Here is a 26,927-nt window from a genome sequence, read left to right on the forward strand (position 1 = left end):
CAAGCATTCAGTTGGTCAATGGCAGAGGGCAGTATAACAAGCTCACTGAACAAGGGATCATTGTTTTCACCCCAAAGCAGTGAAAGAGTCGGTGTGCCTTGAGGGTAACATCTTGACTTTTATTTCTGTGCCAAATGCTTGATACTTTGGTAGTGTTGTGGATATTTATTTGCTTTGGGATGCCTTTATGTGAATTCTGGGTTGATGGTCTGTTTGGGAAATCAGGGACTTCTGTCCACTGGTGGTGATGATGTGGAAGGCCTTTTCCCACATACACCAACAGTCTTTTTCTATTGTTTTGGTGGTGATCCTGTGCCACACTACCACTTGAGCCATGCCTCTATCCCTTTTTGCTCTGATTGGTTTGTTTGTTTTTGGTGCTGAACCTGGTGCTTGAACTCAAGACTAGTGTTCTAACACAGCTTCACTTCTGGCTTTTTGGTCGTTAATTAGAAATAAGAATCTTAGGGACTTCTCCTGCTGGGGATAACTTCAAACCATGATCTGGGCCTTCTGAGTAGCTGAGATTGCAAGTATGAGCCACTGGCACCCATTCTCTAGTTAGTTTTGAAGTAGGCTTTTGCTTTTTGCCTGAGTAAGCCTAAACCACAATACTTCTATTTATGCCTCTAGTGTGCTGGGATAAGTGTGTACCACCACACCCAGCCCTTAGTTGAGATAGGGTCTTGCTTTTTGTCTAGACTGGCCTTGAACTGGAATCCTCAGTCTCTGCCTCCTAAGTATCTGGAATTACATGCATGAGCCACTATGCCTGTCCCTGACTTCTCATATCTTTTCTGATTTCCCCAGAAATAATCCATCCTTAATAGTTCTTACTGTACTTGTGTTAGATTACTGCTCTGTCCTGTGTGGTATATTCTGTGGTCTTGTGCTGGAACTCTTACTTTACCAGGAGTGTTTTCCTACATCTGTGTTGTCACCATCCTCAGAAGCCTGATAGAATTCACTTGTAAAGCCAGGTGGTTGCCAGGAGCTTAAGATGAGGGGGTCAGGGTTAACTGTATGTCTTCAAAGTCTTAACCTCCTGGGGAATCCATTGGGAAAACCTTGGTAGGCTGTTTCACCCATCATCTGAGAAGAAAGGATTTTACTCTATGCTTGTGTGGTTTGTTTTGCTACCGGTTTTCCAAACTATGAGATTGATTGACTGGTTGATTTTTTTTATTTTTATTTTTATTTTTTGTGCTACTGGGGTTTTAACTCAGATCTTCATGCTTGCTAGAGCAATGACCTGGTCTTTTAAGTTATTTTTCAAGTGGGTTTTTATGCTTTTTTCTTTTTTAAATCAGAGCTAACCTCAGACTTTGATCCTCCTGTCTATACCTCCTAGGTAGCTGGGATTACAAGCATAAGCCATCATGCCTGGCCTTTAGTTTATAATTGGACTAGGAAAGGAAGAGACCATTTCCAGAGCTGCAAATTTTGCCTTCTTGCTTTTAGATGGAGCTCTTGGTTCTGGATTCTGATTTCCATTTTGTTTGACCAGAGGCTTCACCCAGCAGGGCCTTCACTTGGCCCTCCTTTAAAGTGCCTCAGAATGGGTTCCATGATGTCCTGACCCTGGTCCACCAGAAGGGCAGAGCTACCCAAGGACACACCTGTCCAGCTGTACTGGCCGTGGGGCCATCACAATGGAGGGTGTGGGAGTAGCCCTGGGCAGGCCCTCTGGCCCCACTGTGAGCTAACATGGAATCCTGAGGGTACTCTCTTGAGTCAGCCTGCTTAGTTCCCCAAGGATGAAGGGAGCACGGGGGCAGGGCCGAGACCACCACACGTGAGGCATGGCTCCCCCACTGTGATTCCTGGCCCAGCCATGCTGCTGTGGGAGAGTGGCCCAGGCTCACCATCGCCCCCACCCTCTGTGGCAGGACTGCACACTGCCATCAAGGTAGGTGCTGGCCTGGTAGCTTTGGTCAGTCCCTCAAGGGTCATGGGCCTTGGGGGAACACCTTCTAAACCTCTTTCCAATAGGCAGTCACCAGCTAGCTGCGTGTGTCAGTTCAAATTAACTTTAAGTTCGAGGTTCAGTTCAAGTGCTCAGTAACCCCCGTGACTAAGTGGCCGCTGGCATTGGACAGCATCCGTCACTTGGGATTGCCCCAGCTGTTACCTCTGGTGACCTGCTCCACTTTGACCAGGTTGCAACTGTGCCACTCCGCATGGTTCCCAGTGCCTTGATTGATGGGAAAGGCCACGGTCCTCACGCTCTGGCTCCACCGGCTCTTGAGCTTTTGCGCTGCTCTGGGACCCTCTTCCCCTCCCAGCCTTCAAGGTATTTATTAGAACCTTAATTAATGTCCTTTTTCTTGCCCCACCCACTGCAGGATAAGGAAATCTTGAGCCCTGCTTTCTGCCTCCTTTCCAGCTTGGCAGCTTGTGAGCCACTGAGATGGAGTTCTCCACTTAGGCTGTGAACTCCTGGTGGATAGAAGCTGCTGTTAGTAGCAGCTTAAACAGATTCGACTAAAGGAGAATTAACTGATGAGGGATTGATTAGGAAAATGCTTCCTATATAAACTAAGAAGTACTTTTGAAAGTTGGTCAAGGAACTTTTGGCTGTGTTGAGTTCTCTGCCAAACTCCCACCCAAGGCAGGGCAGGGAATGAGAAGCTGCTGCTGAGCACGGGCTAGAGGGGGCAGGGGGGCAGGGGCAGGCTTCCAATTCTGATTCCCAGTCTTGGGAAAGGGGAGGAGCCTTTTTCTGGACCTTGCTGGACTGAACTCCAGATGTGGTATCTTTGGCATGTACTTTTGCTCCTGGTGGACACTGGGATAATGGGAAAATGTTTCATTCAGACAATATGTGCATGCTTCTGTAGAACACAAAATAGATGTGATTCTGCTGACCAGGCCCAAAGCTCAGAGTGGACTTGGGCTCTGCCTGGGCTGTTTTTGTTTTTTTTTGTTGTTGTTGTTTTGTTTTGAAATTTTATTTTCTTGTAAAGATGCTGTACAGAGGGGGGTTATAGTTACACGAATAAGGTAACGAGTACATTTCTTGTCAGGCATTGTTTTTCTCCCACTATCACTGGTTGTTGTTTTTATATCAGCTTTTCTGTTAATTCCATGCAGCTCTTTTTGTACAGTAACTGCATCCAAATTGACTTTTTTCGCTGGGAACCATGTGGGGTTTTTTTTTTTTTTGTACCATTCCTAGGAATGGTTGTTTTGTAGACTTGGGGTTACCTATCTGACGTCTGGTTGGCAGAGCCTATTGCTTCTCCCCAAAGTTCTGAGAATCTGCAGGTGTACTCTCCAGAGAAGGAAGGATCCTTTTTTAACTCGGTGTGAGCAGATGAGTGCAAAGGCCCTGTGGCTGTGCACGTGCCCATCTCCGTGTGACTGCCTGGCAGTGGGCCAAGCAAGCGGCTCTTCCCCCAGCAAATGGACCTGCTAAAAATAAAAATAAGCAGGCAGTCGGTTAATTCCAACAGATTCAAAATAGCAAATGGCCTCCCCACCAGCCCTAGGGTGGGGCTCTATCCCCTCCCTGGGGGAGGCTTTTCTCTGGCTGCAAGCCCTCTGCCTGTGATGTTGAGGCTTTGGGGTGTGCAGTGCTCAGGCCACCTAAATCTTGGGAGGTTCAGGAGGTTGTAAGGAAGGAGAAATGAGATAGATGTGCTTCATGTGCCGGGATGAAAACAGAACAGTAAAACCTGTTAAAAATTGTTCAGAAGAGAGAAAATCTTAGGAGGTTTTCCCAAGATCCTAAAGCAAAAATAAGCTGGGTACTAGTGACTCACATGTGTAATTCTAGCTACTCAGGAGACTGAGATCTGAGGATTGCAGTTGGAAGCCAGTCCTGGCAGAAAAGTCTGAGACTCTTTATCTCCAGTTAACTATCAAAAAACTGTGGTGCAAGTGGTAGAATGCTAGCCATGAGCACAAAAATTCAGGAACAGTGCCCAAGCCTTGAGTTCAAGGCCCAGGACTGGCACAATACTTACGACATGGAAACATCCTGGATGTTCCACAGTAGATGAATGAGTCCAAAAAATGTGCTACCTATACACAAATGGAATTTTACACAGCCATTAGAAAGAATCAAATAATATGGTTTTTCAGGGGGGAAACAAGGTAGAACTAGAACAAATCATGAGGTTAAGCCAAGCTGAGAGACAAACGGTGCATGTTCTTTCTGATATGAGGAAATTAGATCTAAAATCCACTGGGTTATGATAAGTTATACAAGGTTCTAGATATTTACACATAGTAGGACCAAAAGAGGATATTCCTTGGAGAAAAACACAAAGACTTAATGCCTATGTGCCTCTTTATATAAAATAATACGCACATATGGAAACAAACTCCAAGATTTGGAAATGAGATCTCTTTTCTTTTTGAAAAACTTTGTAATTAAAAATGTTTTGATTATTTTGCCTTTTCTTTATGTATGATGTATATTTTCGAGAGGGTGCGGGTTACAGAGCTCAGTGGAAAAAGGGTGAAAAAGTGCAGCAGTGGAGCTCACTGGACACGGATGAAAGTGAACTATACAACTCGTGGGTGGAGACAGGAGGGAGGGACTGGGAGAGAATGAGGAAACAGAAGACACTGTATGAAGGAAATGTGCTCATTACCTGACTCAAGTAGTTGTAATCCCTCTGTATATTACCTTTATTTTTATTTTTGTCAGTCATGGGGCTTGAACTCTGGGCCTGGGCACTGTCCCTGAGCTCTTCAGCTCAAGGTGAGCATTCTACCACTTGAGCCACAGTGCCACTCTTGTTTTCTGGTGGTTACTTGGACATAAGTGTCACAGACTTTCCTGCCCAGGCTGGCTTTGAACCACAATCCTCAGATCTCAGCTTCCTGAGTAGCTGGGATTACAGGCGTGAGCCACTGGCGCCTGGCTTGTATATTACCTTTATAATAACAATAAATTATTTTTTTTAGGTTACTCAGAACAAGGACTGTATCTCATAAAATCTAACAGAGGGAAAGTAACAGCCTTGTGAGTGTGTGTGTGTGTGTGTGTGTGTGTGTGTGTGTGTGTGTGTGTGAGGGTGTGTGTGTGTGTGTGTGTGTGTGTGTGTGTGTGTGTGTCCCCTGGGGCTGTGTGTGTGTGTGTGTCCCCTAGGGCTTGAACTCAGGGCCTGGGCGCTATCCCTGAGCTCTTTTTCTCAAGGCTAGCACTCTACCACTTTGAGCCAGTTTTTGAGTGGTTAGAGGTTAGAGATAAGAGTCTCACAGAGATTTTTCTGCCCTAGCTGGCTTCAAACTGCAATCCTCAGATCTCAGCCTTCTGAGTAGCTAGGCTTACAGGCGTGAGCCACTGGTGCCTGTCCATCTTTTATAGGCCTATCAAAATATAAATTGGGGAAAATAGATTTACAAGCTCCAACTACTGAGAAGTCTATTTGACTGATAGGAGACTGGCTAGTGAGCGAGTAGCCATTTTTTTCTCCCTCTTTTTTGTTTTTGTGGTACTCTTGAGTTTGCTAGGCAGTCACTCTTATCACATGAATCACGACTCCAGTCCCCCTCCTCTTTTTGCTGGCTATTATTTTGTATATGTGGTGGTACTGTCACTTGACCTCAGGGCCCTATACTGTTGCTTGGCTTTTTCACTCATAGCTAGTGCTCCTAACACTTGAACCACACCTCCAGTCCAGCATTTTGCTGGTTAATTGGAGATAAAGTCTAACAGACTTTATCACTGACTCTAAACCTAGATCTTCAGATCTCAGTTTCCTGAAGAGCTAGGATTACAGGTGCAATGGAATGTAGCAAACATTTCTGCTGGCCTTGATCTATTATTATTCTCCAGATCTCAGGCTCTTGAGTAGTTAGGATGACAGGTGCTAGCCACTACCACCCAATTTAGCCCTTTCCTTGACTGGTTGGAAGTAGATGCTGGTAGAAGGGCCTCAGTTACCACAATTGGGTGCCAGCTAGCACAGCAGTCCCCAGGTAGGCTTGCAACCAAGGCTGATATTGTTCTTGGTGGAGGCTGTCCCATCTGTAGTCATGCTACCCAGGTAGCAAGGAAAAGTAAACCCTGCCACTTCTCTAGGGCCTTCATATTTCAGTACCTGTGTCTGAGGTCTGAGGAAAAGGCTTTATCTTAAGCCACTCCCTGTCTAGAAGGTAGTGGGTTGTTAGCTCTAGTCTAACAGAGGCTGGGGTCAATGGGCATTGTGAATGACTTGAGGTGGATCTTCTGGATTCTCATGTTAGCCGTGTTGGATATTCTAGGGTGCCTGTGTGTGTGTGTGTGTGTGTGTGTTTGTACGTGGGCACATGCTTGTATGCTTTGTTTTAACTCGGCCTTGTGCTTATTTATTAGTTAGGTACTCTACCACTTGAGTCACACCTCCAGCCTTTGGGCCATTTCTTATTTATCTTACAGACAGACAGACAGACAGATAGATAGATATAGAGGAGAAACATACATACATACACACAACACACTCACACATATGTAACACAAATATGGCTTGGCACTCTCCTTAGTGCAGTATAGCAATAGTGACAGATCTCTGGGGGAGGAATGGGTTTTCTTCCAGCTGATGTTCTTTTTCTTTACTCTTTTCCATTGAGACATTTTCCTGAGATCAGAGAATGGGTAGAGTTCTGTGGAAATTATAACTCTAAACTCTATTTAAAAGGGATTCCCCCGGTAGTAAGGTATCAGTCTGATTTATGAACAAGTGAGAGTCTGGGCTGTGGCACCAGCTGTACTTTCCGTTGCCTGGTTTGTGCGGGGCAAGGTGCACTTTCCTGACAACAGGCTGAGGGCTTGCTGCTCTGAGACGCGCATTTCCCCTTTGTCCCAGCTCAGATTTTCTTTAACTCTTATGTGAAAGACACTGAAATGAAACAACTACAAAGCAAATCTCCCTAATCTTCTGAGTATGTGGGAGATGTTAGAGAATAGTGATTCTCCAACTTGGCCCTGTGTTAGAATCACGTGGGGTTAAAACAAAAAATTCTTACCCATCAAAGATTCTGACTTAATTGGTCTGGATGCCACTTTGTCCTTGGGCCTTTAAAAGTTTCTCAGCTGAGCATGGTGATACATTCCTATAAACCCAGTATTTGGGAGGATGAGGCAAAAGGAGTTCATGCCAGCCTCGTTTATACAGTGAGACTTAGTTTCAAAAGCTGGTAAGATAAAAACAAAAGCTTCTTCAGTGTTAGTGTGGATCCAAGTCAAGAGAACCACTATTACAGAAGTTTTCTTTGTAGATAAGAAATCCCAAGAAATCTACCAAAAAACAACCTGAACTAATAAACTACTTTATCAAGGTTGAAGGATACAAAATCTATGCATAAAAATCTCCCTACTTTGCCAACTGGATGGCTTGGTATGGGCCATCCAATTTGTTTGTTTGTTTAATGTAAGTGGGTCTAAATGTATATACAATGGTCAGTAACTTTTTTTGTGTGTGTCCTAGTCCTGGGGTTTAACCAGGACCCAGCCAGAGCATTGTCCCTGGGTTTCTTTGCTTAAGACTAGCACTCTACCTCTTTGAGCCACAGCTCCACTTTTGGCCTTTTGGTAGTTTTAGAGATGAGTCTCACAGACTTTCCTGCTCAGGCTGGTTTTGAATCTTGAGCCTCAGATCTCAGCCTTCTGAGTAGCTAGGATTATAAGTGTGAACTACCATGCCCTAATAACTTATTTATTTGTTTTTGGTGGGCAGAGTACTAGGGTTTATACTCAGGGCCTCATGCTTGCTAGGTAGGCCCTCTGCCACTGAGCTATGCCTCCAGCCCCTTTTAATTTTGAAATAGAGGCTCTGCCTGAGCATGCTGTGATCTGCCTATTTGAGTCTTCACTCTCATCTGGGAGGGGAAGGTGTGGGATGACAGGTGTGTTGTACCACAACAAGCTTTTCTCTGTTGAGAACGGAGTCTTAAAGAGTTTCTGTCCCAGCTGGCCTGTAACCACAATCCTCTCAACTTTAGCCTCCCACATAATTGTAGATAAGATGAAGGTGCCCCAACATATTGGTTCAAGAAGTGGTCTTTGCGAGCTTTGTTGCCTGGGATGGTCCATGCTTGTAAGATTTTCAAGAGCTCTCTAAAAAACGTAGTATGAATTTTCCCCTTAAGCCTGTATAATCGTCTTCCCCGTGAATCCACAGACTGTAGGATTCTTTTGTTTTGTTTTGTTTTGGTCCAGTGGTGGGGCCTAAACTCTGGGCCTGGGCGCTGTCCCTCAGCTCTTCAGCTCAAGGCTAGCGCTCTACCACTTGAGCCACAGCACCACTTCTGGCTTTTTTCTTATGTGGTGCTGAGGAATGGAACCCAGGGCCTCAGGCATGCAAGGCAAGCGGTCTACCACTGAGCCACCTTCCCAGCCCAGACTGTAGGATTCTAGGCTTAGTATAGAATGGAACCTTGATACTCATTCTGTGGTTGTTGGATAGAGTTAACCTTCAAGTATTCCATTCCAAACGAGGTAATATAGGAGGGAAAGCATCCAGCAAAATTGAATCTTAAAGGCATTATTGGCTTCACGTAGCATCATTGAATATATCCAGAGGGGTGAATGGAGTGACCCTCACCCTGGCCACTGCTTCATTCCACTCTGTGTTTTCCAACTTTATTGCTTCATTGTCAGATAGTAGCAGACTGATTTATCCTTAAAGATGGAGGTACTTTCTGGAGATGACCTCCTTGGTTCTCTCTCATCTTCATTACTTTGGGTAGATCTAATATCTAGCATTCCTTCTAACAACTCCCATATGGGGCTTGTTAAATGAAGCTCAAATTCAGTAGATCTGGGGTGGCTGAGGTGCTGGAGATAAACAATGTGTGCTTGGATTTCAGAAGCAAAGCATCTAGCAAGGCTACCTGTTTGAGTCTAAAGCCATTACTGGCTACAGGTCATTGAATCTACCCAGAGGGTGGAGATGAAGTCACCCAACTGTTTTTGTTGTTGTTTGTGGGGCTTGGACTCAGGGCTTGGGTGCAGTCCTTGAGCTCTTTTGCTCAAGGCGAGTGCTCTACCACTTTGAGCCACAGTGCTACTTCCGGATTTTAGGTGATTAATTGGATGTAAGAGTCTCACAGACATTTTTGCCCGGGGCTGGCTTTGAACATGATCCTCTGATTTCAGCCTCCTGAGTAGCTAGGATTACAAGCATGAGTTATTGGCGCCCAGCTCAACTTCTTTTGAATATTGGAAGCAACCAGAGACGCTGAAGTATTTATATTGTGGTCTGTGCATCAAACCTCTAGTCTATCTGAAGGTGTAACGTGCCATGTCAAGTGTGTATTACCTGGCTCTCATAACACCCTCCTTCCTTTTCCTCCCACTCTCCCAGGCATAACTACTTCACACCTCCAGGATGGCAATACATTTCCGCACACTCTTACCTTTGGCATTGCCTGGAATGTTGGTGATCCTTGGCTGGTGGTGGTTTTTCTCTCGGAAAAAAGAACAGATCAGCAGCAGTGACAAGTCAGCAGAGGCTGGTGCTGTAGCACGGAGGGCTAGCCCTGTCATCAAGAAACAGCTTCCCATGGAAGAGTCCTCTCCTGGAGTTGTGATTGCACCCCACAGTGTCACACAGTCGCTGGAAAAGGAACAGTCCCCTGCAGGCATGCCTTCAGGGGAGCCCTCAGCCGTGCTGCGGATGCACGTGGTCTGTCGTAGGTCAGAAATCTCAAGCAGCCTTCCTAACACCATAGACACGAGATTGCAGCCAGGAACTCTCAGAGACGACAGTGCGAAGGTGGAACTCTCCCTGATGGGCGATGAAGTAAAACCTGTTCCTCCTGAGCATCCCTTCCCACCCCCAAAGGATGTGCCATTTCCCCATGAAGCAGCTGACATGGGCAAGCAAGAGCCCGAGCTGGGAAAGGCATCAGGGAATGGCTGGCCCAGCCAATCTATGGTTCCTGCAGAGAAGCGTGGTCCTGGAGAGAAGGCAAGAGAGACAGGTGGGGCTGAGGGGACTGGCGATGCAGCATGGGGAGAGAATGTGCATGAAGAAGGTCTCTTATCCCAGGAGCGTGTCCCAGAATTGGAGAGCACTAAGGTCCTTGGCCTGGCTCCCTTGGGAGGTGGGGGAGAGAAGGGGAGCAGTGGCTTTCACCGAGCGGGCAGGCACTCGCAGAAGGAAGAGCGTGTAGTTGGAAAGACGCTGAGCAATGTGGAGTCGGCTCACCCAGAGCTGGTGAAGGAGGAGACCCAGGTCACCCAGATCAGAAGTGGCAAAGTCTGTGACAGAGAAGTGGGCAAAGAAGAGACGGTGGGTAAAAATGAGCAGATTGAAAAGGCTGCCTTCCAGATCATCTCCCAAGTGATCTTGGAAGCGACTGAAGAGGTGCTGGCTAGCACAGAAGGCAAGATGGCAGGCCAGGCTCATCAAGCCTCCCCCAGCCAAGCCCAAGGGCAGGAGGAAGAGAGCTGGGCCTCAGCCAGCCAGAAAACTCTCCTGGGGCAAGATACCACAAAGCCTGCTACACCTACAGCAGGGACAGCCACCAGCCCGCTAGACACTTCCCTGGCCTCACCCACCTTGCTAGCAGAGGACCTGCCACCACCAAAGACCTATGTGAGCTGCCTGAGCAGCCCTTTCTCCAGCCCTACTAAGGAGGGGAAGCCAAAGAACTCCGCACACCACATCTCCCTGGCGGCCTGCCTGCCACCAGCTACGCCCTCCGTAGAGTCAGTGGAGGAGACGAGCATCCTGGGAAGAGATGCCACATGTGTCACCTGCATGTCGGGCAACAACCAGAGTGTTCCTTCTGTGGCCTCCTCTGGGCAGTGCTCAGATTCCCTCAGCCCTTCAGGGCTTGACGGCAGTTTCACAGAGAACAACTCGAGCCCCAGGGACAAGGCCATTAGCCCGCCACTGCCAGACAGTACTGGGCCCTTCAGCAATGGGGTGCTGAAGGGGGAGTTATCAGACTTGGGGGCTGAGGATGGATGGACCATGGACGCGGAAGGAGATCACTCGGGAGGTAGGAGGGCCTTGGGTGCTCGCTTGGAGAGTCAGGGGTCTCCCTTTACTCATTAGGGAAAGACGGCTGGCCCACCTGCCCCTCCCTTCTGTACTTCCACAGCAAAGCGATGGTGCCTTCAGCTCTGTCCCAGCTGCCTGCAGATGTGGGTGTGGCAGACAGCCTGAGAAATCAGGCTGCCCCAAGACACCAAAGCCTTGGGGGGGCTGTCCTTTGATTTCGCCAGCCAGGGAGCCTCCCCAGCCCATCAGAAGGAACCAGCTTAGAGTTGGCTCCCCGGGGCAGCCTCAGAGCCTCTTCCGTTGATGCTAACCTCTTACTGGGCTTGTCATGGAGAGGCCCTCCTTAGTTTTACTTCCCCCAGTGCTGGGGTGGGCAAGTGTTTCCTGATGGCTGACCTCCTTTCCTCATGTGCTTGTCCCGTGTCTTCACCTGCTCTCCTCCTCCAGAAGCTCTCCCAGGGTAAGTGCCCCATGGACGGCCACAGCTTTGAGCGCTGGCAGGAGGCTGAGCCGCCTTGGGTTGTTGCTGTCACCTCCTCCTCCGCAGAGCCTCAGCCATTTTCTCTCTGTGCAGCTGCAGCTCCACCCCGGGAGAGAGAGGGCACTTGGGTAACGAAGTGTCCACTGGGTTTTTCGAGTGCTGACCCCAGCGTAGACAGTTCAGCCTGCTAACTTACAGGTCAGCAGCTTCTGACCCTGCTTTTGCAGCTCCCCTGGGGTATTTTCATTGATCTCATGGAGGATGCCCTGACCTCTCCCCCGTAGCTCTCCGGAGTGTTGGTCCCGGAGCAAGTCCCTCACACTTCAGCTCCATCGGGGAAGCTTCCTTGGGTGTTTTACTCCTTTCAACAACATCTGATGTGCAACACTGCATTTTGTCACCCTGAGATGCTGTTGGTTAAGACCGCTAATGGGTTTCACAACCTCTAAAAGAAAACAAATGCTGCCAGTCATGATGATGGAAGACCAGATACTGTAAGGTCTATCCTGACTAATGTCCAGGAACTTCATATGTTTTTAAAAAAGAATCCCATCTTCAGATGGGCGAAAAGAAAGTTTTGTGGTCTTTTTTTCTTCTTCTTCTTTGCCTATTGCCTTTAACCTTAATTAACAAGCCCTTTAGCCTTGTCATGCCAACTCTGGATTGACAACAGAAGCTTCACAGATGCTTTGAGGACTTCTGGCTTAGCTCTGCAGAAAAAGAAGCTATAGAATCCAAGCACTTGGGTGCTGTTGATCACAAGTTTGGGGCCAACTGAGGCTATGTAACAAGTTCTAAGCCAGCTATCGAGCAAGACCCAGTTTCACCCTCAAAAGATCAAAGGAAGCCAGGCACCAATGGTTCACACCTTGTAATTCTAGCTACTCAGGAGGCTGGGATCTAAGGATCAAGGTTCGAAGCTAGCCTGAGCAGAAAAGTCTGTGAGACTCTTGGCGCCACTAAACTATCAGAAAAGCCAGAAGTAGAGCTGTGGCTCAGGTGGTAGAGAGCACTAACCTTAATCAAAAGAAGCTCAGGGACAGCACCTAGGTCCTGAGCTCAAGCCCCAAAACTGGCACAAACAACAGAAGATGAAAGGAAGGAAAGGAGGGACTGAGAGGTTCAGGAATAGCTGATCAGTGAAAGCTTGGTGACATCAACCAGTGAGCCCTTAGTGTGTACTGGGCACCAGGCGCGTGTCATGTTAGTCTTAGTCCTGCATGGTGTGTGAGGAAGTTGAAACAGGGATATGAAGACTGTCCAGCTGAGAGAACTGGTAGGTGGCTTGTGAATGCAGCCTGCTGAAGGCCTGGGCCTCTCCTGGGTACCAGTAGAGTACAAATACTGACCATTCCTGTTCTGTTGAACAAAACAGGGCCTGTGAATCGGAGAGCTCCCCCTCCTCCCCCAGCCTGATTTGTTTCCAGCAGTCTGGCCATGGACCCTATTCCAAGACCCTCCACTTCCAGTGTTAAGGGAGGTCACTTTGAAGGTGACTGTTAGCTGGAGTAGAGTCCCTTTCAGTCTTAGTTCTTTGCATCCAGGCAGCACATGGATTGCTTGGTGAAAGATTATGCCCAGGGTTTGGGAAAACCATGTAATAATGACCTAATTAGTTGACTCTCAGGAGTGATCTATTTCTGGCCAGTTAGTCGTCCATGTTTAAGCTGGCTCCACTTCCCTTAAGCTGCTCTGGGCCTGTTTTTTTCAGTGGTCCCTTTGGCATGCCTTGGGCAAGAGTAAAACAGCTCAAATTGGCGGCAGAGTCCTGCTCCCTCATCCTCTGAGTGTTTGCTCAGTCTTCGGACCAGGGAGAATTTGAATAGTCAGAGCTGCACAAGCTCAGCCTAAGCACAGGGAAATGTCTGCCTTACTTTTGTCTGTCCACATCTGGCAGAGAGACAGAAACAGGACCCTCAGGTAGCGAGGGCTTTTGTCTTGCTCCCATCACTGGAGTCAGGGCTTGGGGACTGATAACTATTGGTTCGAAGGACTGGAAAATGTGGGAAGATAGAAGGAGAGTTGTGACCCAGTCCTGGGACCATGTGGATCTGTGGGCTGTTTCCCACCCACCTCCAGCCCTGTGAAGTCCCTTCCCTGGGCGCGCAGTCTGGCTCTTCCCACTTGTGTGTCTGCTCCAGCAGCTGTGGCTGGGCGCGGCTGCCAAATAAGCAAGTGGGACCGTAAGTGACAGGCTAAAATTAGGTGGATGGGTACCCCAGGCCTCCTTTCATTGGGTTTTTCTAGCTTTCTAGACTGCCCAGTTTGAGGAGGGGGTGTGGGGTGGGCCTCTTTCCTCCTGTAAGGGGAGTTTGAGGAGGTGTGGGTATTGAAGGCTCTGAGCCGGGTCTGTGTGCGCCTGCCGCCTCCTCCCCTGCAGGCTCTGACAGGAACAGCATGGATTCGGTGGAGAGTGGGTGTGGGCTCAAGAAGGCCGACAGTCTCCAAAATGCCCAGGCAGATTCCAACCCTAAGAAGGTGGACCTCATCGTCTGGGAGATCGAGGTGCCCAAGGTAAGAATGGCGGCAGCCACGCAGGCTGGATTCTGCTGTGGGCTCAAACTTCCCTTGTACAGGGGCTGTTGGACTTGGAGGAGGCACTGGAATGGGCAGGGAGCCAGAGATGTGCGTGCGTGCGTGCGTGTGTATGTATGCACGTGTGTGTGTGTGTGTGTGTGTGCGCCCGCGCGCGTGCGTATGTGAAACCTTGTTGAGTACAGAGTAAGCTGGAGGTGCCTTCAAGAAGAGCATGTGGTCCTCGTCCTCATCGTCCTCGCCCCGATCATTTGTAAATGGCGAAAACCAGCCTGAGTGCTGGCAGATGAACGCCCTGTACCCCAGTCTAGCATTTTCTAACTGAGCAAAGCATACACAGAGCTTTAGAGACGTTGAAAACTATAGAAATAGATGGAGAAAATAAAAAGCCACTCAGATTCTACCCCTGAGAGAAGACTTCTATTTCCTCCTCATCTTGCACCCTGCAGTTTTTAAACAAAACTGAGGTGGTGGTGTTTTGGTTAATAACTTTTAATTATTTCACAGTCTTGCTCTCCTATCTTATGCTTTGGAAATGTAATTTGAACTGTTGGTTCTGTGTGGTCCTCTCATTGATCTCCAGTTCCTGAGTGGTTTCTAGCACCTTGCTGTTCTAGCTTCAAACATTGTGTCAACTTAGACCTTTATGGTTATCTCAGGAGCTTGAAAGAAGTGGTAGACTTTCTCCCAGGGCCCTTGGCTCTGGGCTGCAGAAGAGGCCTGGCTTGGCCTGAGCTCTGGGTTAGGAAGGTTGTGCTCTCCCTGAGCTGCTGGCTCCTGTGGCGTTCCCTCTCCGTGGCCTTGTTAGGAGTCTTGTCCTCAATGGTTGTAGAGGTCACCCAAGCCAGGCTCTGGATGAGGCTGGCCTGAGTGCCTCCTACCTTGCTGGGCTGGGGTCGTCTGGGATATGTTTGCGATCCCATGTTATATCATGGCTAAGTTTGGCTTTCCCTGTCTGCTGTGAACTCTGGCGCACTGGGCACTTGTGCTCTGTAGGCTCCAGCCTTCTGTCCCTTGGCAGCAAAAGCCCAAGGGTTCTTTCATTTTCATGCCAGCCCCTTATCTTTGGCGTGAGTAGACTTGAAGAAGTCAAGAGTGGACCCTCCTGCTGGTGAAGCTGCTCATGGTGTGTGAGGATAGAGCTGTTACCTTTGCAGCCTTCTGGTGTGGGCCACATAATGAGTATGAAATGGGAGCTGGGAGATGCTGTTAGACTCTCCCATTATTAATATGTTTGAGCATGACCTTGTGGGAAGTAAAAGTAGGTCTTTGGGATGGGGGATTGGTTTTCTATTAGACCTCTCATTCCTTATCCCTCCTGGCAGCACTTGGTGGGCCGGCTGATTGGCAAGCAGGGCCGCTATGTGAGTTTTCTGAAGCAGACGTCTGGTGCCAAGATCTACATCTCCACGCTGCCTTACACCCAGAACATCCAGATCTGCCACATTGAAGGTCAGTGGCAGGCCTGTAGTTTTCTTAACTGAAAGGTAAGTATACAGGAATGGCGGGGGGTGGGGGGTGGGGTGGCGGCGGGGATCCTGACTGCCAGGTTCTGGACAGACAGTGCTTCCTATTCCAGGTGGAGGCAACATGGCATGTCTTCCCCACCTTAGGCTCAGCTCTCTGGCCAAGGTTCTGGGTCTCAATGCCTGTCACCATGCAGAGTGAAGAGCCTACTGGTTGAGGCAGGCTGGCTCTTTGTCACCTGTCCAACCTCTTGTGTTCAAAGCATGGGTAGAATGGCAAGGTATTACTTTTAAAAGATAGGAGTTAGAGGATTTTTTTTTTTTTGGGTCGGTCATGGGGCTTGAACTCTGGGCCTGAGCGCTGTCTCTCAGCTCTTCAGCTCAAGGCCAGCGCTCTACCACTTGAGCTACAGCGCCACTTCCGGTTTTCTGGTGGTTTATTGGAGATAGGAGTCTCACAATCTTTCCTGCCTGGGCTGGCTTTGAACCATGATCTTCAGATCTCAGCCTCCTGAGTAGCTAGGATTATAGGCGTGAGCCACCAGTGCCCAGCGAGTTCCAGGATTTTTAAAGCATAGCATTTTGGTTCCTTAAAAATTCCCTTGAACTCTGCAGGAGGGGAGAATTTGTTTGTTGTAACTTCTTTCTTTTCTTTTTGCTCCACATTTTATTTTTTTATTTATTTTTGTTGTGAACATACTGTACAGAGGGGTTACAATTACATGGGCAAGATAATGAGTACTTTTCTTATCAAGCATTGTAGCCTCCTCCTTGTTTCGTTGTAACTTTTTTCTTGCCCTGTCCTCATACCCTTAGGCTCCCAGCATCACGTGGACAAAGCTCTGAGCTTGATTGGAAAGAAGTTTAAGGAACTGAATCTCACCAATATCTATGCCCCTCCATTGCCTTCCCTGGCGCTGCCTTCCTTACCGATGACATCCTGGGTGAGCATGCTCCCAGCGGTCGGGACTTCTTGCGCCCTTCCCCCAACCCACCCCAGTGAACCTCCCCAGACTGTGGACCAAGGAGGACATGAGCACATGACTGCCCCGCCTTTTCACCCCTCGGCTCCACCCATCAGTTCTGCCAGGGGGTGTTCTCTGGGGATAGGGTAAACTGCTAGCAAGACGCCAGGGCCTCTTAATCCCCTTGTGGGAATATCAAGCCTCCTCTGCCACCAGAGCACATTTTCTCTTTGCTAGGTATTTGCCTCAAATGAATTATAGTTAATGCTGCATACTGGATGTGTCCAGACTGGTGTGGGGTGCCTTAAGACCTTTGAGGGCTTGGATGAATGCCGCAATGGGTCATTCTGGTCCTTTTCTAATTGAGCTGGGCTGAGTAGTGGTCCTGGTGAAGGATTTGCTTCCTCTTCCCAGTCCCTAGAATTGCTTTCATTATCTTCTGGAAACAGTCTCTGACCCAGGAAACCTGGGAGTTTGGCAGGAAGAGAAGTTGACATTTCCAGGGCCCCTGCCCCTGGCCAGGCCTCTTCTCACTAGGAGGAGCCATGTGAGCTCTTTGGCCAGGGACTGCACTGCATGATACACCGATGGCTGAGCATGCTGCTTCAGGATACTTGCTCCCGTGGGTCCTGTTTAGAATGGCGGGCGCTTCCGTCCTTTCCCACCAGACTTCTGCTGTGGGCTGAACCCTATCTGTGGTTTCTTCCTGAATTAGACTCGTATCTCAGGAGAGTCAAGGGCCCAGGAGGCTTGGCCCGTGACTTTCTTCTTAAATAATGGGATGGTTTGTATATAGGTAGTTTCTTGGTTCAGTGGGGTAGGAGAAGAAACCTCAGGTAGATCTGGGTCCGCAGGGTTGGGTGGATATATGGGGGTCAGAGGAATCTCTTCTCCCTGGGGCCAACTATTGCGCCCATAGCCCTTTCTGCCTGCAGTTTGACATTGGAAAGACCAGGAGTGGCCTCTGTTAGGACCTCTAACATAGAGCTTAGCATGTCTACCTGCCAAGACTCAAATGAGGTGGGAGAAGTGGAGTCTGGGGAGTAGAGGGTTTGGGAAGTGAAAGCAAGTGCAGAACAAATGAAACACCACCTCTGGCAGATGTTGAGGTGCAGCTTGTTCTTCCTAAGGCAGATAAACTGTCAAACCTTTCGCTAGGGTCAGCTACAGGTCCAGAGGGGCCTGAGGGCTACCTCCTGCCCCTCTTTGCCTTCCTTGGGTCTTACAGACTCATTAGAAGCAAAGGAGCTCGGGGACAGCACTCAGGTACCTGAGTTCAAGCCCCACAACCAACAAAGAAAATTTTTTAAAAAGGAGGAAGGAAAGCTCTGGGGACTGGGACCCTGCCCAGCCTTGTGAGAGGCCATGGGGTTCCTGGTCTTGCCCTAAAGTGAGGCTGCCCCTAATGGCTGCTCACGGTATTGCAACATGACAGCCACTCCTGGGGAAGTAGACTTGGCCCTGGTCCTCAGGGCTTATCCCAGACCTGAGAAGAGATCTGAAGTAGCTTGGCCACTTCTTCCCGTCTACAGCTCATGCTCCCTGATGGCATCACTGTGGAGGTGATTGTGGTCAACCAGGTCAATGCTGGACATCTGTTTGTACAGCAGCACACACACCCCACCTTCCACGCCTTGCGCAGTCTGGACCAGCAGATGTACCTCTGCTACTCTCAGCCTGGGATCCCCACCTTGCCCACCCCAGTGGAAAGTAAGTGTTGTCCTGGAGTATGGGCGGGTAGTGGAGGTGTCTCTGGGTTGTGGCCAACTAAGGAGGTGAGTCTGGGCATTGTTTTGCTCTCAGTCTTGACCTAGGTGGAAGCTGGTCTGGGATCCCTTATGGGCCAGCATCCTTGAGTTCCTGCACTGTCATGGAGTCTGTTGGGTTGAGTTTCCTGGCTCAATAAAGCTAGTACTTCTGTTGACTGAAAGCAATGGGATTGGAGTAGAGTCTTGACTCATGAGTTCAAATCCAAGCCCTTCCAAATGCCCCTTAACAGGTGGCATTTAGGCTTGTGCACCAGCATGTGGAGTTGACTTGTGCTATATGTGTAATATGTAAAGTACTCCATATACATTTTTTTAAATAATGAAAGACCCTAAGCCCAACAAACCCATGTAGTAGACTTGGTAATCTCCGCGTGGCAAGCAAGGAATCCAAGCCTCTGGAATCAGGTGACTTGCACAGGTAGCACCTGAGCAGGAGCTGGGACCCAAACCAACTTTTGTCACTGTTGTTGCTTTTGTCCTTGGGGAGTGAACGTCAGAACATTTCTCCAATCCCCTAAAGACTACAAACATGAGTTCCTCAGATGGGGAAAAGCTTTGAGGCTATGTGAATTTTTTTTTCCCTCCATTAGGAATAGTAAAGATTTTTGCTCTCATCAGATCCTCAACTTTGCAGTGAAAAACCCAAACCAGAGCACAGGCTCTCTTAATGGTCAGGACTCAGTGGGGTCAGCCCTGTGTCCCTCTTCTGGGTGGCCCTCACACCATAATTTTACCTGCCCTTGCTGCTCCAGGAAGAGACGGGTGGCCCTTGGAGTGCAACCTTTTTGGATGTCTGGGCTACCTGTACCTCCTAGGGTGAGGATATGGGCGTGCACTTCCGGCCAGGCCCCTATTTGAGCTGACCAGACTGTAGGTGCTGGGCTACCAAACTCTGCTACTTTTGGAGAGTGTTGATTCTTTCAGAGACTTCACCTTAAGGGCCAGGCAGGCCTGTGCTTTGTATCCTCACATTTGTATTTTATTTGGCCTGTTAGAGTTACCACCCTCCTAGGCCTTGGTATTGCAGGGTAATGGATCTAGGTTGTGAATACCTTTTGGTGTGGCTAGCTCTGAGGATTGCCATCTGGTAGGCTGGAATTCCTGTGGCCAACTTTCCCAGGTTTCATCTCGTGTTGCTCTGGTCTCCTGCCTGTGGAGGTTGTGGGCCTCTGAAAATAATGTGGAGAGACGGTGCCAGTGATGAGGGAGAGCCCTGGTGCCCTGCCAGGGCCAGGGGGGTCCACATGCCCTCTTCCTGCCTTGCAGTAACAGTCATCTGCGCTGCCCCTGGTGTGGACGGGGCCTGGTGGCGAGCTCAGGTGGTTGCCTCCTACGAGGAGACCAATGAGGTGGAGATTCGCTACGTGGACTACGGTGGATATAAAAGGGTGAAGGTAGACGTGCTCCGGCAAATCAGGTGAGTGAAGCCTCCCTGTGTGGTGTGTAGTGTGTGGCGTCCGTGCTGTCAGGCCTGGGGTGAGGCCTTACCCTTCCCTCCTGGTGGTGGTGTTCCCGTGATGAGCAACAGGTAGATGTGCATCCCGGCTGGTGGTGGAGTCAGTCCTGTTGGTCTCTTTCTTCCTCTCTAGGTCGGATTTTGTGACCTTGCCATTCCAAGGAGCAGAGGTCCTTCTGGACAGTGTGATGCCCCTGTCAGGTAACCAATGCGGCCTCTGGTGGGGCGGGCACTTGGTGACCATGGTCTTCCCAACAGCCCTATTCGCACCTAGGACTTGGTGTGCTACTATCAGTTTCTGGTGAAGTAGGCCTTGGGCTGAGGCTTGAGAACTTGCATTTCTCACAAATTCCCAGGTAATGCCGGTGCTGCTGTGCTGTAGGCTGCCCTTGGGGGTTGGACCTCCAGCAGGCACTTGCGGAGCATAGTCCAGACCAGAGAGGGTAGGCATGAGGCCAGCTGCACTGCTCAGCAAGGTCACAGCTCCTTAGGGCAGAGTTAGGGCCATGCCAGCCCTCACCCTGTCTTCCATAAATGTTTTGATAGAAGAGGGCTGGCATTATCAGCCTCCATTTTCCTTTCTGGGAAATGGGGGTGGCACCTGTGGAGAATAGGTGGCTAGCGAGCAGCCGCTTGGCTGTAAGTGGGCACCTTCCTAAGCGGCTCCCAGGGTTTTCTCCTTTAGATCAGATTCTTGCTAGGCTAAAGCAATTCATATGACACATAAACACTGGTTTGCTGGAGTCATGGCAGACATTCCATGGGGGAAAGTTCTTTTTTCTATTTCCTTCCTTGCTTTTTCCCAACCTTCTGTCCATTTCTGTCTATCTCAACAATCTGTCCAGAGCCTCTGAATGCTTCTTTATTTCCCTCCCTCCCTCCCTCCCTCCCTCCCTTCCTCCCTTTCTTTATGTGTCAGTCCTGGGGTTTGAACTCAAGGCCTGGGCACTGTTCCTGACCTCTTTTGCTCAAAGCTAGCACTCTTTGAGCCATAGCTCCACTTCTGGTTTTCTGATGGTTAATTGGAGATAAGAGTCTCATGGATCTTCCTGCCTGGGCCGGCTTTGAACTGCGATCCTCAGATCTCAGCCTCCTCAGTAGCTAGGATTACTGGCGAATGTGTCTTCCTTGATCAGACTTTTCCCCTACCTTCGCAAACTCGAGCCTCCCATGCTTATCGCTCCCTGCCGGGGCCATGTTATTGAGTGCTACCGTTAGTAATCCAGCCCAGCAGAATGGTCCTTGATACCCTGCCCTGTCTCAGTGACTGGCCTATTGGGCTTACTGCCTGGATTTGAATTCCACTGCACCACTCTGGGAATTGTTGGCCTTTAGTGATTGGCCTATGCCAACCTGTGCCTGTAAAGCAGGCACAGCACCTGTCCTCCAGGGTGTTGATTTATACAGCATAGTTGATCCTAAAACAGGTGAGGGTGAGGCTAGGTGGGGTTGCCATGGAAGGCAGTTTCTGTCCTTGGTTTTCCATCCTGGTAGAGAGATCAGAGCAGCATGCATCAGAGACTGTGCATATCTACTTGTTGTTGGGACACCTAGGCCTCTCTGACCCACATAGCTCTCCCAAGTGCAGTTTTCCCATCTGGCGCATCCAAAGCAGCTTACTTGTAATACAGTGCACGTTATGCATGTGACAGGTAAACCTTTGCCCTGGTGAACATCTAAATACTGCTTTTCCTTCTTCTAAAGATGACGACCATTTTTCACCTGAAGCAGACGCAGCTATGAGCGAGATGACAGGAAACACAGCACTGCTTGCCCAGGTATGTGATTAGGAGTGGGTGAGCTGGACACAGCGGGTCAGCGGAGCTTCGTGTCTCATTCAGTTTAGGATCTGGCTTCTTGGTACTTGACTTTTTTTTTTTTTTTTTGGTAGGTCGTGGGGCTTGCACTCCGGGCCTGGGCCTGTCCCTCAGCATTTCAGCCCAAGGGTAGTACTCTACCACTTGAGCCACAGCACCACTTCTGATTTTCTGGTCTTTATTGGAGATGAGAGTCTCACAGGCTTTCCTGCCCAGGCTGGCTTTGAACTGTGATCCTTAGATCTCAGCTTCTTGAGTAGCTAGGATTACAGGGTGAGCCACCAGTGCCTGGATTGGACTTGACTTGTGTTATTTATACTAGGATTTAACTCAGCCCCATACTTTCTAGACAGTACTCTACTATTTGTGCCACGTGCCTAGATCTTTCTGCATTAGGCTTTATCTTTCTGCATTAGGTTTTTTGTTGTTGTTGTTGTTGTTTTTTTTTGTTTTTTTTTTTTTTTTTTTTTTTTTTTGGGTCCGGTCGTGGGGCCTGATCTCTGGGCCTGGGCGATATCCCTCAGCTCTTTAGCTCAAGGCTAGCGCTCTACCACTTGAGCCATAGCGCCACTTCCGGCTTTTTTCTTTTTGCTTATGTGGTGCTGGGGAATCGAACCCAGGGCCTCAGGCATGCAAGGCAAGCGCTCTACCACTGAGCCACCTTCCCAGCCCCGTTGTTGTTGTTTTTAAAGATAGCTCTCATGCTTTTTTTTGTTGGGGCTGGCATCAGGCCATAGTCTTCCTACCTATGCACCTGCCGGGGGTGCATAGCTGGAGTTACAGGCATGAACCACCACACCTGGCTTGTTTGTAGCAATTGGAATCTTGTTAACTTTTTGCCCAAGATGGCCTTGAACTTTGATCTTTTTGATCTCGGCTCTCTGGATAACGGGCATCACAGGCTGAATAACTGGCATAGGCGTGAGCAACCACCTGTAGGTCTTAGAGTGATTAGCAGGCTTGAAGAAAGAAATAGATAAATCAAGCATGACCCACACCTGTCATCCCATCATTTAGGAGGCTGAGGCAGGAGGATCCTGCCTCTGAGGCCAGTCTGGGGTAAATCATGAGATTCTGTCTCCAAAAAAGAAACTACATGGCGTAGCTTTTTAAAACCGTGCTTTCCACATCCCCTACCCTAGGTGACAAGTTACAGTCCAACTGGCCTGCCCCTGATCCAGCTGTGGAGCGTGGTTGGAGATGAAGTGAGTCTGCCCTTTTCTGTCTGCGCTGCTCACCAGCAGGGCTAGGTTGTGTGCAGGCCAGTCCTGGCTTTGCTTCCTCCTCACTAATCACGGGCCTGGCTCTACACCAGGCCTGCAGGCGACACTGAGTGCCACAACACAGGGTAGCAGTGTCATCCAGGGGGTGGCAGCCAGGACTGTCCAGCCCATAGCTGCACTCAGGTCGAGATGGGGAACCTGGCTGTGCACCTTCCAGCACCTTCTGTCAGTTTGGTTTTCCTGTCTGTCATCCTTGTAGTATCTAGTGTATTAAAACGTCATTGCTCATACCGAAAAGCACCTGGACACTTACGTCGGAGTCCTGGTTGGAGTCAGGCTGCGCATGTATATATTTATCTCTTGCCTGATAGGTGCCGAGGGGCCGGGGAGGGAGGAGCCATGTTGGCTTGGGGGATGGTCCCAAGGTGCCAGGAACAAAGTTCCTAATGAAACTTTTGGTTTTCTAGGTGGTGTTGATAAACCGGTCGCTGGTGGAGCGAGGCCTTGCACAGTGGGTCGATAGCTACTACGCCAACCTTTGACCCTAGCCCCCAAAGCCACTTCTTGAGTCTTTTTTTGCACTGTTGGAATTTGGCTTGGCCCTCAAGACAAAAAGATATAACATCAGAGTAACAACAAACATTGTCTTTGCGGATCCTCTTTGTCCCCCTGTTCTGTATTCTGTTGAAGACGTGGCTCCTTCCAAAGGAGTGGTGGGTTCTCAGAGCCGTAGGCTGGTGTTGCACAAGCCAACTGCTTTCTCCTCAGCTCTCAACTGTTTCAAAGGAAGCGAAGGGAAGCATCTCCACCGGGTTGCCTGCGCTCCCTCCGTGCCCTCCTTCCACACCCGCACACACTGCAGGCCAGACAGGGCAAGCCTGTGACTCGCCTGGGAGGGTTTCTTTTGCTTCCGTCTTCCTTCAAGGAGCCAGACATGAACTGAATGGTATGGATCCCCTGTGCAGCTCACACAAATGAAGTGGTGGCGCTTAGCCCGTTTTTACATATTTCCTCTAGGTCTGTAGGAACCCAGACTTTTTAATGCAGATGTAAATACAGAGCAGTGGTCACACCCGGCCCTGCTCAGGGGCGGGGAACGATAATCTTGCCAAGCCTGGTTGTAATTTGTAACCATTTTCTATTTGTGCAAATTCTGTAAATATATGTTTAAAAAATGTAATATTTTGTATAAGACACACTGGAGAACAAAGGGAACGCGAGGTTTTCCACGCCACACACTTGGCTGGTAAGTGGAAGCTAATTGTGGAGTGGGGCGTGCTGCCAGCTCCCGCAGCCGGGCCCACGGCTTCCTGCCTACCACATGGGGACTTGGGGACTTGGGGACATGGGGTCTGGGTGGGACGGGCTATCAATTGGGGAGTTTTTGCTGTACACATTTGTTTAAAAAAAAAAATAACTCATTGAATTACCTTACAGTGGTATCGTTTGATTCTTTTTTAGACTGGCTTCAGCATTGTGCAATTTAAGGATAAGTAACTTAAGTAACTTGAACTTCTATAAATCTTGAATTGTATTAACTGTAGCTTTGAGTCCATTTTTCTTCCCGTGGTGTACAAGATGGGAGGTCAGGGAATAAAGAGGGGGGTTGTGAGTGATTGACTGTGGGGGGAGGGCCAACTGTGCTTTCTAGGATCACACAAAAGGAGACCCCAGGTTTGGGTGCGCACACGTGTGTGTGTGTGTGTGTGTGCGTGTGCTCACGCGCGCATGAGTGTGCAACAGTGCTGGGGCTTGAACTGAAGGCTCTATCCCTTTTTTTTTTTTTGGTCGGTTGTGGGGCTTGAACTCTGGGCCTGGGCGCTGTCCCTCAGCTCTTCAGCTCAAGGCTAGCACTCTACCACTTGAACTACTGCGCCACTTCTGGTTTTTTGGTGGTTAATTGGAGATAAGTCTCATGGACTTTACTGCCTGGGCTGGCTTTGAATTGTAATCCTCAGATCTCAGCCTCCTGAGTAGCTAGGATTACAGGGGTGAGCTACCGGTGCCCAACTCCCTAAGTTTTTGGGGTTTTTTTTTATGCTGAAGGTTAGTGCTCTAACTCTTGAGCCGCACCTCCTCTTCCAGCTTTTTGCTGGTTAATTGAAATCGAGTCCCTATTTATCTGCCTTCAAACCATAATCCTCAGATCTCAGCCTCCTAAATTGCTAGGATTAAGGCATGAGCCATCAGTGCCCAGCAGCCAAGTTCATTGAAGACTTCTTTTTTTTTTTTTGGTCTGGTTGTGGGGCCTGAACTCTGGGCCTGGGCGCTGTCCCTTAGCTTGAGGAATCGAACCCAGGGCCTCATGAATGCAAGGCAAGCGCTCTACCACTGAGCCAACTTCCCAGCCCATTAAAGACATTTGAGTCAGGAATCTTTGGCCTTGCTTCTCTCCTTTCCTACCAGGTGGCAGCTGAGCTCCTCACAGCCTGACTTGAGTGTAGGGCAGTAGCCTCAAAGCCAGCTGTGCAGTCTTGGTGTCCTGGTAAGACACATGGGGTTGTTGAGTTTGCTGTGGTGAGAAGTGCACTGTGAAGTAAGAAGCAAGCAAAGTCGCCTGAATGCCTCCCCTCTCAGGCAGCCCTTCCCTGCAGAGACAAGACAGACATGAAAAGATTTGTTTCATCTAATGAGACAGGATCTCCACTTGGTGTAGCCCAGGCTGCTTTGAACTCAGGATCCTCCTGCAGCAGATACCTTAAGTAGTAGGATTGCAGGTGTGCACTACTACACCTGATAATCCCAGGGCTTTTGAGTAAGGCAGTGGGTATTTCAGGCTGTTTGTATGAATGTGGTAGAGACTAACGGGACAGGCCAATCTTGTACCGTCCAATACAGAGCCACAGCCACCTGCGGCTTTGAGCTCCTGAGACATAGTCTGGACAGGTAGCTAGAAGTGTCAAGTGCACACTAGGTTTAAGTGGCTTAAGAATGAAAAGTTAGATAAACGGTTATGAGGTTTAGCTCAGTGGAAGAGCACTTGCCTAGCAAGTAGAAGGCCCTGAAGTTTGGTCCTCAGCTCAGGGAAAAAAGGTTCTAGTTCAGAACTTGAAATAGAATTTTCTTTTTTTTTTTTTCAGGTAAGGGGTAGGTTTATTCAGTAGATCAGTAGACCTGCTGGGACCAGGCAAGGTTGGCACTCCACGTGGCTGGGAAAGGCCTGGGAATGAGAGAGAGCTGGGAAAGAGAGGAAAGAGCTAGAAAAGAGCAGAGAGAGGGGTAAGAACAGTAGCACTCACGTGGTATTCAGGTAAGGGGTAGGTTTATTCAGTAGAACTGCTGGGACCAGGCAAGGTTGGCACTCCACGTGGCTGGGGGGGGGCAGGGCCTCCACAAAGGAGCAGCTGGCCCCATACCCATGGTCTGCAGCTGGAGCAGAGGTGCATTCCAGACCAGGCAGACCACCTTTCTTCTTGGTAGTACTGGGGACTTACTTAGGCCCTGAAGTTTGGTCCTCAGCTCAGGGAAAAAGTTCTAGTTCAGAACTTGAAATAGAATTTTCTTTTTTAAAAAAAGCTGAGTGCTGATGGCTCACACCTGTAAATCAGGAGGCTGAATGCTGAGCATCGTGGTTCAAAGCCAGCCAGTCCAGGCAGGAAAGTTTGGGAGACAATTATCAATTAAAACTGGAAGTGATGCTGTGGCTCAAAGTGGTAGAGCACTAACCTTGAGCAAAAGAGCTCAAGGACAGAGCCTAGGTCCTGAGTTGAAGCCCCAAAACTGACCCCTCCCCCCAAAAAAAAGTAAACTAGTAGTTTTTGGGGTGTTTTTTGTTTTTGTTTTTGTTTTTTTGGTCGGTCATGGGGCTTGAACTCTGGGCCTGGGCGCTGTCCCTGCGCTGTTCAGCTCAAGGTGAGCACTCTACCACTTGGGCCACAGCGCCACTTCCAAACTAGTAGTTTTTAATGTCTGTTATATGCTGAAATTATATCCGGTTAACTATCACTAAAATTAACCACCTCTACTGAAATTAACTTTCCCTATGTCTTGTGACCTTTTATTATGGTCCTAGCACTGATCTTACAAGCAGACTCAAATTATTCCCTCCCCCCCCCCCTTTTTTTTTTTTTTTACCAGTAGTGAGGCTTGAACTCAGGGCCTTGTGTTCATTGGATCCTTGCTTCAACTGTGATCCTCCAGATCACAGCATCCTGCATATCTGGGCTTCTGGGTAGGAGCCACCAGTGCCTGACAGACCCAGGTTCACTTTCCTGCCCAGGTCCTTTATGATACTGTCAATAGACTTAGTTTTTCTTCTAGGTCAGCAGA

At 49.0% G+C, this 26,927-nt stretch overlaps 1 protein-coding gene across 2 annotated transcripts in view; it reads left to right on the forward strand.

The window, feature by feature from the left end:
• Nucleotides 1–24,198, forward strand: part of Akap1 (A-kinase anchoring protein 1) — a 34,890-nt gene extending 10,692 nt beyond the window's left edge. For both annotated transcript variants that reach the window (XM_042673665.1, XM_042673663.1), the window contains exons 2-11: nucleotides 9,300–10,944; nucleotides 13,808–13,941; nucleotides 15,288–15,414; nucleotides 16,245–16,372; nucleotides 17,926–18,103; nucleotides 19,429–19,579; nucleotides 19,752–19,819; nucleotides 21,323–21,396; nucleotides 22,578–22,640; nucleotides 23,126–24,198. In XM_042673665.1, coding sequence (XP_042529599.1) covers nucleotides 9,324–10,944; nucleotides 13,808–13,941; nucleotides 15,288–15,414; nucleotides 16,245–16,372; nucleotides 17,926–18,103; nucleotides 19,429–19,579; nucleotides 19,752–19,819; nucleotides 21,323–21,396; nucleotides 22,578–22,640; nucleotides 23,126–23,200 — 2,619 coding nt within the window. In that variant the 5' untranslated portion in view covers nucleotides 9,300–9,323 and the 3' untranslated portion in view covers nucleotides 23,201–24,198. The remainder of the gene's footprint in view (nucleotides 1–9,299; nucleotides 10,945–13,807; nucleotides 13,942–15,287; nucleotides 15,415–16,244; nucleotides 16,373–17,925; nucleotides 18,104–19,428; nucleotides 19,580–19,751; nucleotides 19,820–21,322; nucleotides 21,397–22,577; nucleotides 22,641–23,125) is intronic.
• The last annotated feature ends 2,729 nt before the right edge of the window (nucleotides 24,199–26,927 follow it).

Source organism: Dipodomys spectabilis, unplaced genomic scaffold (genome assembly GCF_019054845.1).
Source record: "Dipodomys spectabilis isolate Male_0828 unplaced genomic scaffold, ASM1905484v1 ptg000018l, whole genome shotgun sequence".
NCBI lineage: Eukaryota > Metazoa > Chordata > Mammalia > Rodentia > Heteromyidae > Dipodomys > Dipodomys spectabilis.